Here is a 13,986-nt window from a genome sequence, read left to right on the forward strand (position 1 = left end):
TCTTGAATCGGAGTGGATGACAACATGACAACTATGCCCTTGAGTTGTCCCTGTATTACTCACTACAGTTGTACCAAATTTGGTTCAAATTGGTTAGGCAGTCTACCAGTTAGCCCTCTTGCACCTCAAACATCCACAAGTCTGCTATTTTGCATCGAGGTGGATGACATCACAAACTGCGCCACTGAGGCATCCCTACGACTGCATCAAATTTGGGTCATATCGGTTAGGCAGTTCACAAGTTAGCCCAATTGCGCTTCAGAAGTTTCCACATCCGCCATCTGGAATTGGGGTAGATGGCATCATCACAAACTACGCCGTTAAGGGGTGTCTATGTGCCCCTACAACTGTACCTGATTTGGTTCATATTGGTCCAGGCATTGTGAAATTGATAGGGGGCACACACATGGAATACTCGGTAATCTCATAAGCCTACTGGAAAGTAGGCTAACAATAACAAACCTGGTATTACCACTGAATGTATACTTGACAGGAAGCTGCAGCCACTCCTGGGTCTGTGATGTACCTATATATGGTGCATGTGTTTCCAATCTCATGCTAGTTGCATTCTCACATTACACATTTAGTTGTATACTTGATGTTTCAAGTATGTAGGCACCTTGAAAACTTAATGTGTGAAGTGACCCTTGTCTTCTGATTTTAGAATATGTTTCTTTACAATATGCAGGCCTTTTGCAATGAAACCCCGTCAAGTGACTGAAACAATGTATTAAAAATTCTCTCTCCCACTCCTGCCTCTCTAGGGAATAGAATTGCATTGTGCTCCGGGTGCAAGTTGAAATGCCCCTTTTAAGGACCGAATTGTTTGCAGAGCAGAATATCTTCAGTTGAAAATTAGAGAGGATTCTGGTTTTCCAAATGGATGCAATTATATCCATGCTCTAAATTGTTTGAAGAATATATTCTCCAAGAACTAAATATTGAAAAAATAGACTCTCTGAAATGTACAATTTAATAGGGATGTGCAGAACTGCATCTATTTAGACTGAGCCTGCTTCAGAACTTCCAAGCCCACTCTTTCCCTCTACCACTGCTTTATTGGGATTAAGTGGGATGGACCCACTTCCCAACCCCCCTCCCCAATGCTTCTTGGGCAGGCAGAAACATTCTTTTCCAAGTTTATTTTGCTCCTGGAAGTGAGGGAGCAATGAGCTACAATGGAGATCTTACTATTAAAAAGACTAATGTTCCCAAGATCCCCTGCAGTCCTGGGAAAGGCACATATAAGAAGGTGTGGGATTCTCTTCTGCAAGTTTCTTCTAATAATCAAATTTTCACCATAATGGCTCCTGGGAGTGAAATGTGGTTAGAAAATACAATGCTTATACCTACCCAGTAAGTACAGGGGTTGGGGGAGTATGGAGTTTGGAAGTCAAATTGGGTCCTAATTGAATTGTTCTGATTTGACCCAAACCAGACAATGCTTCTGTTTGGGCCAATTTGATTCAAACCAGATTCAGCCTACACACACACACACACACACACACACACACACACACACGTGTCATATATGCCAGATAAGCCTCTTAGCATCAGGTGAGAAGACCTGGCTCCTTGAAGAGGCATTTGGGAGATGCTGGTCTCTCTTCTGACTGCTGATTCTATTTTTGTAGCACCTTTCTTTCATGTTTTCCTTGAGGGAAGATTTCGGAATATAGTATTCTTTACAATGAGTGTACTTGTCCCTATGTTGAAAACAGTGACATGTGCACTTTCTGTTGTTAAATAGGTTCTGTTTTTTATGCCCATTATAACCAATTATCCAGATAGTTGAGATGAGTTTTATTAGGCTGCTTTCCTTAAGGAAAATAGATCACCCAGCTCTTTGTGTCCGTGTGTGTGTGTCCCACTATCAATTTCACAATGCTTGGACCAAATTTGAACCAAATGTGGTACAATTGTAGGGACACTTCAGTGGCATAGTTTGTGATGTCATCCACCCCAACTGAAGATGGTGGATACATGAATGTTTGAGATGCAAGTGGCCTAACTTGTGAAGATGGTAATTCTCAATTAAGATTATAGTGAAAGGAAAGTAGGCAGATTAATTCTTACCAGAACTTCTTGTTTTACCTTCATATCATATTGGGATTTTTTCATCACTGATAAAGTTGCAAAATTCCTGGCAGTTGCTATTGGTATCCAGTGCAAGATGATAAAGTTGAATATCCCTTGAATTATTATTTATGCCTTTTCTGTGTTTTGTTTTATGTATTTTTTGGTGCTAGTCTGTTGACTGTAATAAAGTTTATCTGTATTCTAATATTGTCTTGATCATTTGGGATTTCTATGCTGCTAGCTGCTTTGAGTTCTCTGGCGTGGGCTGGAGCAGAATATAAATACATTGCTTATGAGCAAGGACTACAAGTAGTATATGCCTTTAAAAAATCTATGTTAAGAAATCTGAATTCTGTAACATGTATAATTAATGCAGCCTTTGCAAATGTGCATAATTGATCAACTTATTTTACTAAATGTAGGCTTTGCTAGTGGTTAGAAAAGCAAAAGCCCTGAAGTTCCACCACCAACGATGGAAAACTTTACTGAACATTTTTTCTCTGGCTTCTGAGTGTTCAACATGTATTCCTAGAAATGTGTGCATTCTTTTGGTCATGCTCTTTCTAGTAACATGTCATGCAGCAGCATGTGAAGCAAGCGAACACTGTATACTTGAAGATGTATACAACTTAATTCAAAGAGCTAATTAGTAAAATTGGCACATGTCCTCACTACTTGCTCTTTCAAAATTCTGTTTCAGGGTGTGTTGTCTGACTTATCCAAGATGACCCGTCTCAATGGCTTTGACCCTGTTGTCCTTGTCTTGTTTGTTGGAGGGGTGATGTTCATTCTGGGATTTGCTGGCTGTGTGGGAGCCCTGCGTGAGAACATCTGCCTTCTGAAATTTGTAAGTAGATGTCTTATGGGTGTGTGTTAAACATCCTGTTGCTTTGGGACAAGGATGAGCGCGATTGTGATAGTGTTAAAGAAATGCAAGGAGTCAGACCAGGTCTTTGTCACCATTAGCCTGAATATAGCATCCATTCAGGGGGGAATACATTATAAACTTGTTCTCTGTGCAATTCTTGTAGAAATAGGTTCTGTGAAAGCACCCCAAATCACAGCAGTCTAGTCAGTAGGCTAGATTCAACCTTGAGTTGATTAACCTATTGAATCAACTGTTGCAGTTTGGGATGCTTTCAGAGAACCCAACCCTAGAAATGAAGGTCTCTTTTAGTTGCTGGGCTGTGATTTAATTGTATGTGTTTTGGTTTTTTTTTGTGTTGTGCTAGAGACATGAGTGTAATGAAAAGCTAAATGTTAAGGAGAGCCTTTCCTTCTTATAATGTTGCAACAAAGCAATTTTGAGGTTTTGATAACATCGTAGACAGCGTATTGAATAAACCCCAAACCATAGCACCAAAGAGTAAAGGGAATGTATAGGGTTAACCAGTGCGCCTGCTGGAAAATCATGTTAGGTGCAGAGAATCTAAATATATGACAAAAGCTGTTTCTGGAGACAATTCCCCACCCCCAGTATTTTTCACACGATTAGGCCATTAAGATCTCCAGAAATGTTTTCAAGAGTCACTTGGAGATTGATGCTGATTCCTTAAGACTTCAGGCCATTCCAGGAGGGTTGGCAACTTGAAACAGTCAATCATGTGATAAATGTATTGTCTGAATTAGCTCTCCGTATTCACTCTTCTGCAAGGTACTGGAAGTTGCCAAGAATTCCTCCCACTGAAGAATGATGGGTAATGATGAGGAAGTTAATAACATGTTAGAATGATGGTCACCTGTTTATCAGATATAAACAATCAAAACATTTTCAGCGAGTAGGAACTGAAACACATTTTCAGCTCTGTGAATGATTGAGGTCACTCATTTATCCATGTGGTACCTTAGAAGTCTGTAAAGTAACATAAGTGGGTATATATTTCTATGCTAATTATATTTTCTGAATTTTTAAAGAACACAATACAGCACATACAAATCTCACCAATAACACATTAGATATTGGAAATCTATGAAATAATTGTGGCATTACCAAGCAAACAGCAAATGAAGATCCATGATACTTAAATCTTTCTTTCTTTCCTTCCTTAAACAAACATTACAGATGTTTCCACAAAAGTGTTATCTCTCTTTTCAAAATCTTATATTTTGGAAGATCCAATTTTATCTGTTTAGCTTGCTCATTTATTATGAGTACAGTGAATTGTGGCACTGTGTCCTGATATATTTTACAAATTGTTACAACCAAACAAGGCAACACAGTACCTTTCATGTTTTTTTAGACCCCATATTAGTTATTCTTGTCTTGACTAGATTTATGCTTGAGAAGTGCTCTAAATGAAAAATTTCACCTCCTGGGGGGAAAAAAACTTTCAGACTTACTGCTCTTCAGAAGAGAGTCCTCATACTGGCTCATTTGTCACGGAATCCTAGTATGTTTGTTGCTGAGGGTTCTGGGTTGTATTCTAGGATACATATGGTGAGCTATCTGGATCTGTTTGGCCTTGCAGTTGTACTGTATGAAATTGAGTGTGTGCCTCGGTACTTCTATTTATTAGTTGAAAGCAAAGTGTGGTCAAGTTTCCCTGAAATACAGTTTTGCTGATCTCCTCACTGAGACCCCCTGATAAGCTTTTGAGTCCCTTAGAAGCTTATCTGGAACAGTCTAGAAACCACTGGCCTACTTCTATTGAGTACATTCCTCTTTTCAGGATTGTGTGTGGTGTTTCCTTGTGTCTGTTTTGCAGTTCTGCGGCACAATTGTATTGATTTTTGTCATGGAGCTGGCGGGAGCTGTGCTGGCTTTCTTGTTCCAAGATTGGGTAAGGGACAAAGTGGAGACATTCTTCAAAAACAACATTGAATCTTACCGAGAAGACATTGATCTGCAGAACGTCATAGATTCCTTGCAGAAAATGGTAAACCCTTTTGATAGGTCATATTTGACCTGCGTACTTTTTAACATTGTAAAACCAGTAGCAAAGGGTAAGAGGAGTGGAGCATGGGTGGGGTGAGCTGGCAATATGATGGCAGGTCCCAAAGAAGAGATGGATAGCTATGGAGGATGCAAAAGCTTTTTCTTCATTGTCCACATGTTCGTAACCCCTTTCGTCAGCCTAAGGACAAGAAAATTACTGCTGTCTTACTCTGTGCCCTTTTAAGGTAGCAGCAATTTTCTAGTCCTCAGGCTATGAAGTATGCTGTACATGTCACACCATACCTGCGCAGGGTAATGCCTCTGTCACTTTAGATTGCTGTGGTAACTGACTTGAATCCTGCTAAAGCCTCTACCCATGAGACAAGAAAGATTATATGTTGTTAAATCCAGTTTCGAGAGCCAGTGTGCTTTCATGATCTAGAGAAGACCTGACTTCATTTCCTCGCCATGAAGCTCTCTGAGTTGAAGTAGTGAATAGCCTCATTTACTTCACAGATTTGTAGTAAGAGAAAAAATTGGATAACCGCTGTATTTTGTCTTTTGAGCACTTTGAAGAATGGCATGAAAATGTAACAAAAGATAATGAACAGACTGTTTTTAAAATGGGTACTACACTCGGAACCAAGATACATGACGAGCAGTCTCTCATGATGTATCTGTGCTACTTGGATGTACAAAATGAGCAAATTGAGGAGGAGGTTGTAGACTAGAAATTTGTCCTTGACATGCCAGCTCTGGATTCTCAGGCAACGTTTCACATGGAGGAGTACCGGTACTTAAACTTTCAGTTCTCTTCCTGTAGTCTGGAATTAAGCATGTCATGGGAAGTTGCAGATTGCTTGTTCTGCCTCTTGGTATGTCGCTCTCTTCCACCAGTAGCCATATCAGATCAACCAAATAATCCAGAAAAAACAGTGCTTGTGGCCTGCTTGTGGTAGTAGGGGTGCTAGAATTCTCACTCTGGATCAAACGCATCAGTTCTGGTGTTGCACTGAAGAGCCCTTCAGCAGCCCTTCTGCATGGATAAAAAATAACCATGTACACTGCTCAGAGCTCCTCAGAGGAAAAGCAGGATATAAAAGCTTAAAAACCCAAGTACTTGTTCCCGTTATAAATACAGATATGCTTGATTTCAGTCCCAGGGACAGACTGGGCATATTGAATGCTTTGGTGATCCTACAGTAACACAGAGCCATTTATCTCTTGCAGAACCAATGCTGTGGTGCCCAGAATCCAGATGATTGGGACAGTAACTTATACTTCAACTGCAGTACAACAAGTAAAAGCCGTGAAAAGTGTGGAGTCCCTTTTTCCTGCTGCATCCCAGATCCTGCTGTGAGTGATTTCCTGGCTTCTTAGTTCTATATTAATACCAGAGAGTGGGAAGGGAAGTGCTTCCTGAACAGTGTGTGTCTTTTAAAGACATGCGACTCCCCCAAAAGACCTTTCATAGTGGGATCCTGTGTTAAAATAGGAAATGCTTACACCTCCTGTTACAGTTGATAAGCTACATTAAATCTTTATCTTTATTTCTCCCTTCAGCAAAAGGTTTTGAACACACAGTGTGGCTATGACATCAGAAGTATGGTGAGCATTTTCTGTGTTAATGTGTTTTCTGATTGATTCCCCCCTGCTTTTCTGGTCCACAGTGGCTTAGTAGCTGGGACAAAGTGAAAAGGAAGCATCAAGCAATGCAAATCATAGAGTAATTGAGTAACCTTCAGTAACTTATTTGTCTCCCCATTACTTGTTATTTAAAACAACCACCACCACAAAATTCACGACCAAAGAAATGGTAGCATGCACAAAACAATTGCCCAAAAGAAAAAGAAAAACTCCAAAGCCAGCCCTGACAAGCCATCCTTTACTGCAAGAGAAAACTAGGCTCTCCCCAGAACCTCTTGGGAAAGCCATGTCTTTACTAGTGTCTGAAGGGCCTCCATGGGAGGGCATTTAGCAAGGTTGAAACCTCTGTTAAAAAGGCCCTGCTCCTGATGGTACCTGCTGAACCTATGAATGGCAAAGGCACCAAAAGCATGTAGGGGAGAATGTGGTCCTTCGTATACATTGGCCCAATTGTTTAATGCGCTAAAGGTGAGAATCCGAAAATAGAGTCTGGAAACTAATAGGTAGCCAATGTAGATTGCCTAAAGTGAGACAGTATTTTCCAAACAACCTAGCAAATGGATTACTCATCACCCAAGGACTGGCAGCTTGATGCGTGAACTGATTCCAACAAAGCATCATCACTCTTGTGATACACAAGTTCTGTATTTGTTGCTGGATCTGGGTGGAAAAAGCCAGGTAATAGTAGCAGGCTCAAAATTCAGTTTTCTTAAACTTTTGGCTTGTAATTTAAAGAGTCGGTTTCTTTAAGACTCTGCAGAGCTGCTGGAAAGTGTGTGAAAGTTGCCTGCTAAAGTTCCACAAGCCAGAGAGGTGGCTGAAAAAGGCTGCTTATGGGTAGGGCCAGGGCTGTAGTGTCCTTGCCTCTCCCATGACTAGCAAAACCCAAATGTGTGTCTTTGTGTTGTGGGTATCTGGTGTTGGTGGGTTGTTAGCCAATGCAAGGGCAGGGAAACAGGGCAGGAGTTAAATAATGCAAAATAGTAAGCATTGCACAGTAAGAGAAATTATGCATTTGTTCAGTTAGCATGCATAATTATGCAGGTTGCAGAGTCTAGCTTTCCTTGGTCCAGAGTTTTAATTATTTTTAGTGCTGCCTTGCCCATAGCTGGTAGATTCCCATTCATGTATTGGCAGGGGTGGGAGGGGACTAGAGCAAGCAACAAAAAAACCACCAAAGAACGTGCATAACCTCCCCTCCCCTGCACTTTCCCCCGTTTAGGAAAAAACCCATTGGGGTGAACGGATCTTCACTAGGGGCTGCATCCCAGCATTAGAAGCCTGGTTGCCTCGAAACATTTACATTTTGGCAGGAGTCTTTGTAGTAATTTCATTATTGCAGGTGAGTGGCTGCTGGCCCATTGAAATCGTGAGTGGGGTTTGAACTTGCAGGTGGGTGAGTGTCATCCTGTTCTTCCTTCACTAAGCTTGGGAGAGGGTGGGAAGGAAGCTGACTGGGCTTAAAAACAACTCCATTCCAAGGTAAGAAGCCCTGGCCCAACACATTCATCAACAAAATTCTATTGATGGGCCTTTCAGCCCTGGAAATCATTGCTTCATAAACATCTTCTTCGTTAGACTTAGAAAAAAGCTAACTTGGATTATTTCCCCCGCTCCCAAATTGGAAAGATGAAATTATGCCCCTTAAATGTTAGTTCCAGTGCTGACAGTGATGAGACTGGAAGAGGAGAGCACTTTGTGAGGACCCATTGCTGCAAAGGTGACCCCAGAAGGCATGCGCTACCCACTTCATACCAGACCAGACAAAGGCCAAAGATCATGGTATCAGTGAAATGAGGGGAGAGTGTCCCATCAGTTGGAGGTCGGTGAACAGAGATACAAGTACCACTGTTGTGGGTGGAGCCAGGGTAGAGCTTTGCACAGTCTGGATGCTTATTTATTTATTTAACATATTTTTATACTGTCCAAAATTTAGGTCTCTGGGCAGTTTACAACAAAAAATGACAACAGAGAAATTAAAACCCCTGCTGACTTGGCAAAGAGGCACCTTTTAACGTGGTGATTCTCTTTATTTAGCAGGGGGAGAGTAACGGACCCTATCCACCCCCAGCACAGTACCGCCAGTGACTGTTGCTGGTGTCTGTCTTATGTTTCTTTTAGGTTGTGAGCCCTTTAGGGACAGGGATCCATCTTATTTATTTATTTTTCTCTCTGTGTAAACCGCCCTGAGCCATTTTTGGAAGGGTGGTATAGAAATCGAATTATTAATATTAATAATTATAATAATAAATATAAATATTAATATTATATTATTAATATTATTATTACTACTTGTTGTTGTTAAAGAAAGATTGAAATAAATGACAGTAGAAAGTAAAAAGTTAAAACATTACAACAATTTAAAATTTAAAAACAATGTTAAAACTATTAAAACAGTATTTAATTAAAAGCCTGGGTGAGAAGATGTGTCTTTAAAGTTTTTTTTTTTAAATTGTCAGAGATGGGGAGACCCTTATTCCAAAGCTTTGGGGCAGCAGCAGAAAAGGCTCATCTCCGAGTAGCCACCAGATGGGCTGGTGGCAACTGCAAACAGACCTCTCATGATTATCTCAGTGGGCAGTGAGGTTCATGATGAAGATGTTCTCTTACATACCCAGGGCCCAAGCCATTTAGGGCTTTATAGGATATAACCAGCACCTTGTATTTTGCCCAGAAACTTATCGGCAGCCAGTGTAGCTCTTCCAATACAGGAGTAATATGGTCTCTCCGAGATGACCCAAAGACCAACCTGGCTGCTGCATTCTGAACTAGATGTAGTTTCCAGACTACATACAAGGGCAGCCCCACATAGAGCGCATTGCAGTCTGGAGGTTACCAGCATATGTACCATTGTTCTGAGGTCTTTTATCTCAAGAAACAGTCACAGCCGGGTTATCAGCCGAAGCTGATAGAAGGCACCTCTGGCCACCGCCTCAACCTGGGACACCAGGGAGAGAGTTGGATCCAAAGCACCCCCAGACTGCGTACCTGTTCCTTCTGGTTGGTGGAAGTCTGGATGGGGTCATACTGAAGAAATTGTGGAGACTGAGTCTAAGTTGGCCTGAATATGAGAGATTTTCCCCACAAAGAATTCATTAAACACATCACAGCAGGTAATTGATGGTTCCAGATTCCGATTCAAAGGAGGACTGGGCACATACTAGACCTCTCACAAGCCTGAACAACTCTGCTAGACATGAACTTGCAGATGCAATATGGGCAGAAAAGAATCACTTCTTTGCCATACGTATTGCCTGAGCATAGATCTTCAAATGTGCTCTATGTTCTAATCTGTCAGATTCGAGTCGAGTCTTTATCCACTTATGCTCCAGTCGTCTACCTTGCCGCTTCAGCCCCCTGTAGTTCTTCCATATACCAGGGGGCCAATTTTCCAGCAGGTCAGAGAGGACGCTTAGGAGTGATCATGTCTACTGTCCCAGTGAGTTTGCTGTTCTAGTTCTCCACCAGAGGATCAACAGGATCGCCTGCAGAGTCAACACTAAATTCCTCCATGTCTTCTTGGAATCCTATTGGATCCAATAACCTTCTTGGGTGGACCATCCTAAAAGGCCCTTCAGCCCTGTGAAGGTGGGAAGTGATCGTGAGTCCAACCTTAACCAGACGGTGGTCCGTCCATGACAATGAGGAAATCTCATCCATGGAACACCACCCTGATCAGAGTGAAAGACCAAATCAAGCATGTGACCAGCAATGTGAGTCGGTCCTGAGACCAATGTGCATCAGTCCGCAACAGGGATCCTGGTAAGGGAGGAGATGTTCTTATAGAGTATGACCACAGCCACTCCACCTCCCCGCCTGTGGTCCCTCACCCGCTCCTCAACAGCGTACCCTGGAGGGAGAAGCTGGGACCAAACCAGGCCACCAGCCTCCCCCAACCAGGTCTCTGTAATGCAAACCAGGTCGGCTCCTGCATCCAGAATCAGATCATGGATGGGTTCTGATTTGTTCTGGACTGTCCTGGCATTACAAAGGAGCAAGGTGAGGTTCCAAGGGTGGTTGGCACTGCTCTCCAAGGTCAAAGAGCTGGCTCGGCAGCTGGAAGGAGAAACAACTATTAGATTTCTGATTCCCCTTCCCCTGTAATGAATCGCTGAATGTTACTACTTCTGTTCCCCACCAACACCAGAATTGCCGCCCCATAAGCAGTGGATACGCCCCTGGTTTCCCCATCTCCAGCCAAATCCAGACACATTATAAAACAATCTCACCCAGGTCTCAATTAAAAACAGAAGCCAAACTAATAAATGCCCCCCCCCCCACATGCAAGTTCTTGGGCCAGGAGGCCTGGTCCTCATGAGATCATAAGATCAGGCCCAAGGCCCATCTAGTCTAGCATCCTGTTTTGCACAGTGGCCCACCAGATGCCGCTGGAAGCCACAGGCAGGAGTTGAGGGCATGCCCTCTCTCCTGCTGTTACTCCCCTGCAACTGGTACTCAGAGGCATCCTGCCTTTGAGGCTGGAGGTGGCCTATAGTCCTCCGGCTAATAGCCGTTGATAGACCTCTCTTCCATGAAATTATCCAAACCCATCTTAAAGCCATCCAGGTTGTTGGCTGTCACCACATCTTGTGGCAGAGAATTCCACAAGTGGATTATGTGTTGTGTGAAAAAGTACTTCTACTTGTTGGTCCTAGACTTCCTGGCAATCAATTTCATGGGATGACCACTGGTTCTAGTGTTACGTATGAGAGAGAAGAATTCCCATGCACTCTTTCCACTTTTTCCCTCTCCCTCACTGTCCCCCAAAGTGGCTCTCCCAAAGGGGCAACTTTGGGGTCACTCTTTCGGTGACGCCACTGGCAACACCCTAAATAGTCCTGAGCAGGTAGCTCTAGGTGGATGGAGTCCAGGAAACTGCCACGTCACCCCCTGGGTCTCAGTCCTGTAAAGCCTCACCACAGTACAGCAGCCAGTCCTGGGGGACAGATAGCAAATGGGGGCAGAAGGAGAAGCAGGCAAGCACCCAATCCCTCACCCTGGGGTCTGCCTGGGAGCAGATGTTGTTCCTCCTCTCTCCTGCAGGCTTCTGGGGGGCTGAAGTCACTGGCAGCACCCTAAGTAGGCATGAGCAGGCAGCTCTAGGCAGGAGGAGTCCAGGAAACTGCCAAGTCACCCCCTGGGGCCCCAGTTCTGCAAAGCCTCACCATGTTGTTGGTTTTCCACTCTAACACTGGCTACTTGATATAACATCGTTTCACTGACTGGACTAGTAAATTACTGACTGGTTGGTAAACCTAACTATGGATGGCGGGGGGGAGGACTTTGACTAGCTACCCTTCATGCAAATTGGTACCAGTTCTGCTTTTTCCTCATTTCAGGAGGATTACAGAGGGATGTGTGTGATTCATTGTTTTGAGAAAAGTGGGGCCACATTGCTAGTCCCTCTCCCCTGCTGTGTCTGTGCAGTTGATCGTGTCAGTAGAAGAATAAATTCATGTTGTAGACCTAAACAGAAAAATGCTTCTCATAAAGTTAAGCTTATAAATCTCTTAAAATCAGTTGTAATACCTTTCCAGTCTGAGATGATGTGTGTAATACTTTTCAATGGATTAAACAAGAGAAACCTCATTGAATCTGAAACATAGGACTGAAAGGTCCTAATCACTCTGGTTTAACTCATGCTAATAATGCCTGCAGCTGGATTCTGTAACATTCTATCACTGTTATGGAGATTTTAGTTCCTTCCAAGCTACAGGTAGTCTGCAATTGGGAAAACAAAGGAGGCAAGTTCTGTCCCTTTCTTATTGATTTTAAGGTGGAGCCCCAAATTGTGAAACAATTTCTCACTTCTAAAAGGTATTTGTTTTGTTGTCTTTTTGTTTAGATATTTGGAATTTACCTGGCCAGGACACTGATTTCTGATATTGAAGCTGTGAAAGCAGGCCTCCATTTCTGAAGATAAAAGTAGCGATCTCTCTTTGTGAAGTTGCCTTGATGGCAAAGAGAGGAAACCCGAGTGCTATAGAAGGCTTGATACGTCTAGAACTTAAAGCCATAATATTTCTCTTTAAATGTATAGTTGGATGCTATCCTGCTTAGCCAGAAGCTGGAGCTGAGCAATTCTGCTCCTTTTTCTTCACCTCATGAATATTTGTACAACTCTAATCAAATCTATTGAAGGGAAGAATATTTATCTTCAGCCTCTCTACACAGATGAGAAGACGTGAGCAAGAAGCAGTGGACACTGCTAAAAGTTCTTTCTTTGAAGCTATTGCTGTCATAAGGATACTGTCTTGGTTCTCCTTTACAGTATTGAGAACTTAGAATTGTTACATTCCAAGTGTTCACTGATACCTAGAAGAAGGTCCCATGTTGCCAAATGATCCTAAGGAAGAGAGGGATTGCAGAGAAATGTTTATCGGATGCCTCTAAGAATACTGAAAACTTGTTCAGGGAATGGGTGTGTGTGTGTGTGTGTGTGTGTGTGTGTGTGTGTGTGTGTGTTTTGATGAATTCAAGTGTACAGTCTGTGAGTGTCTAAACAGAGAGCCATGTTTGTACAGATTTGGAGACTTTTAAAGGTGCCTAAAATCTTAAGAGGAAACTCAACTGTACAGAAGTAAAGAGTTCTTCATGTTTGGGCCAGATGTAATGTATTCATTTTAGATGCTAGATATCTGACAAGAACACTGGAGATATTTCAAAAAGGACCCACATTGTACTGAAAATCTTTACATAACAAAGAAGTAAAAGTGAAGTAGTCGTAGTTTGTATGTTTTTTTTAATCAGACCAGAGACCTACTTGGGAAGGTCAAGACTGGATTCCCATGGTGTTTCTTCTTTTAGACCTTTGTAATATGGCAATATTTATGGATGTTTGGACAAGAAAATGTGTGTTCTTATAGTTTTGCTAACAATGTTTGACATAGTAACTAGTTTCTAAAATCATTTATCTGCTGCACTGAAGTTACTTGGTTCACTAGATACACTGATGCATATCCCTTGGAAAATAACCCATCTGTTTGCTGGCCTCTGAGATAGGTATCTTATACCATTTTTCTGGCCGTATGTAAACAGTGGGGTCCAAGTGGATTCAGGCAGACTTTAAAGCTTACTTAAATGTATCTGATAGTGCACACACTTTTTTTTTTAACAGCATAGATTTAGAACAATGCACTTTTTTTGGTCTGGCTCTTAAAAAAAAATGGATTCATTAATCTTCACTCATTACAAGTCTTCTGGCACATATATATGCTTAGACTTGTATCATTGTGGCATGTGTCTAAAAGGAGATTCTGTAGATGCTGTTTATCTCTCCTTGCCCTGAAAACAAATTAGGATTTTTGAATGTTCACATTGATCACTCAGTCTTGAAGGACTTCTCAAATGTTGAATATAATCTAATATCCCAATTTCATCACCAC

General features: G+C 42.1%; 1 protein-coding gene across 4 annotated transcripts in view; it reads left to right on the forward strand.

The window, feature by feature from the left end:
• TSPAN14 (tetraspanin 14) overlaps positions 1-13,328 on the forward strand; it is a 70,060-nt gene extending 56,732 nt beyond the window's left edge. For all 4 annotated transcript variants that reach the window (XM_053308570.1, XM_053308573.1, XM_053308571.1 and 1 more), the window contains 6 exons: positions 2,780-2,926; positions 4,785-4,955; positions 6,185-6,310; positions 6,518-6,562; positions 7,824-7,943; positions 12,447-13,328. In XM_053308570.1, the coding sequence (XP_053164545.1) occupies positions 2,780-2,926; positions 4,785-4,955; positions 6,185-6,310; positions 6,518-6,562; positions 7,824-7,943; positions 12,447-12,518 (681 nt within the window). In that variant the 3' untranslated portion in view covers positions 12,519-13,328. The remainder of the gene's footprint in view (positions 1-2,779; positions 2,927-4,784; positions 4,956-6,184; positions 6,311-6,517; positions 6,563-7,823; positions 7,944-12,446) is intronic.
• Positions 13,329-13,986: the final 658 nt, after the last annotated feature.

The sequence above is a fragment of the Hemicordylus capensis genome, chromosome 3 (genome assembly GCF_027244095.1).
Source record: "Hemicordylus capensis ecotype Gifberg chromosome 3, rHemCap1.1.pri, whole genome shotgun sequence".
Classification (NCBI taxonomy): Eukaryota; Metazoa; Chordata; class Lepidosauria; order Squamata; family Cordylidae; genus Hemicordylus; species Hemicordylus capensis.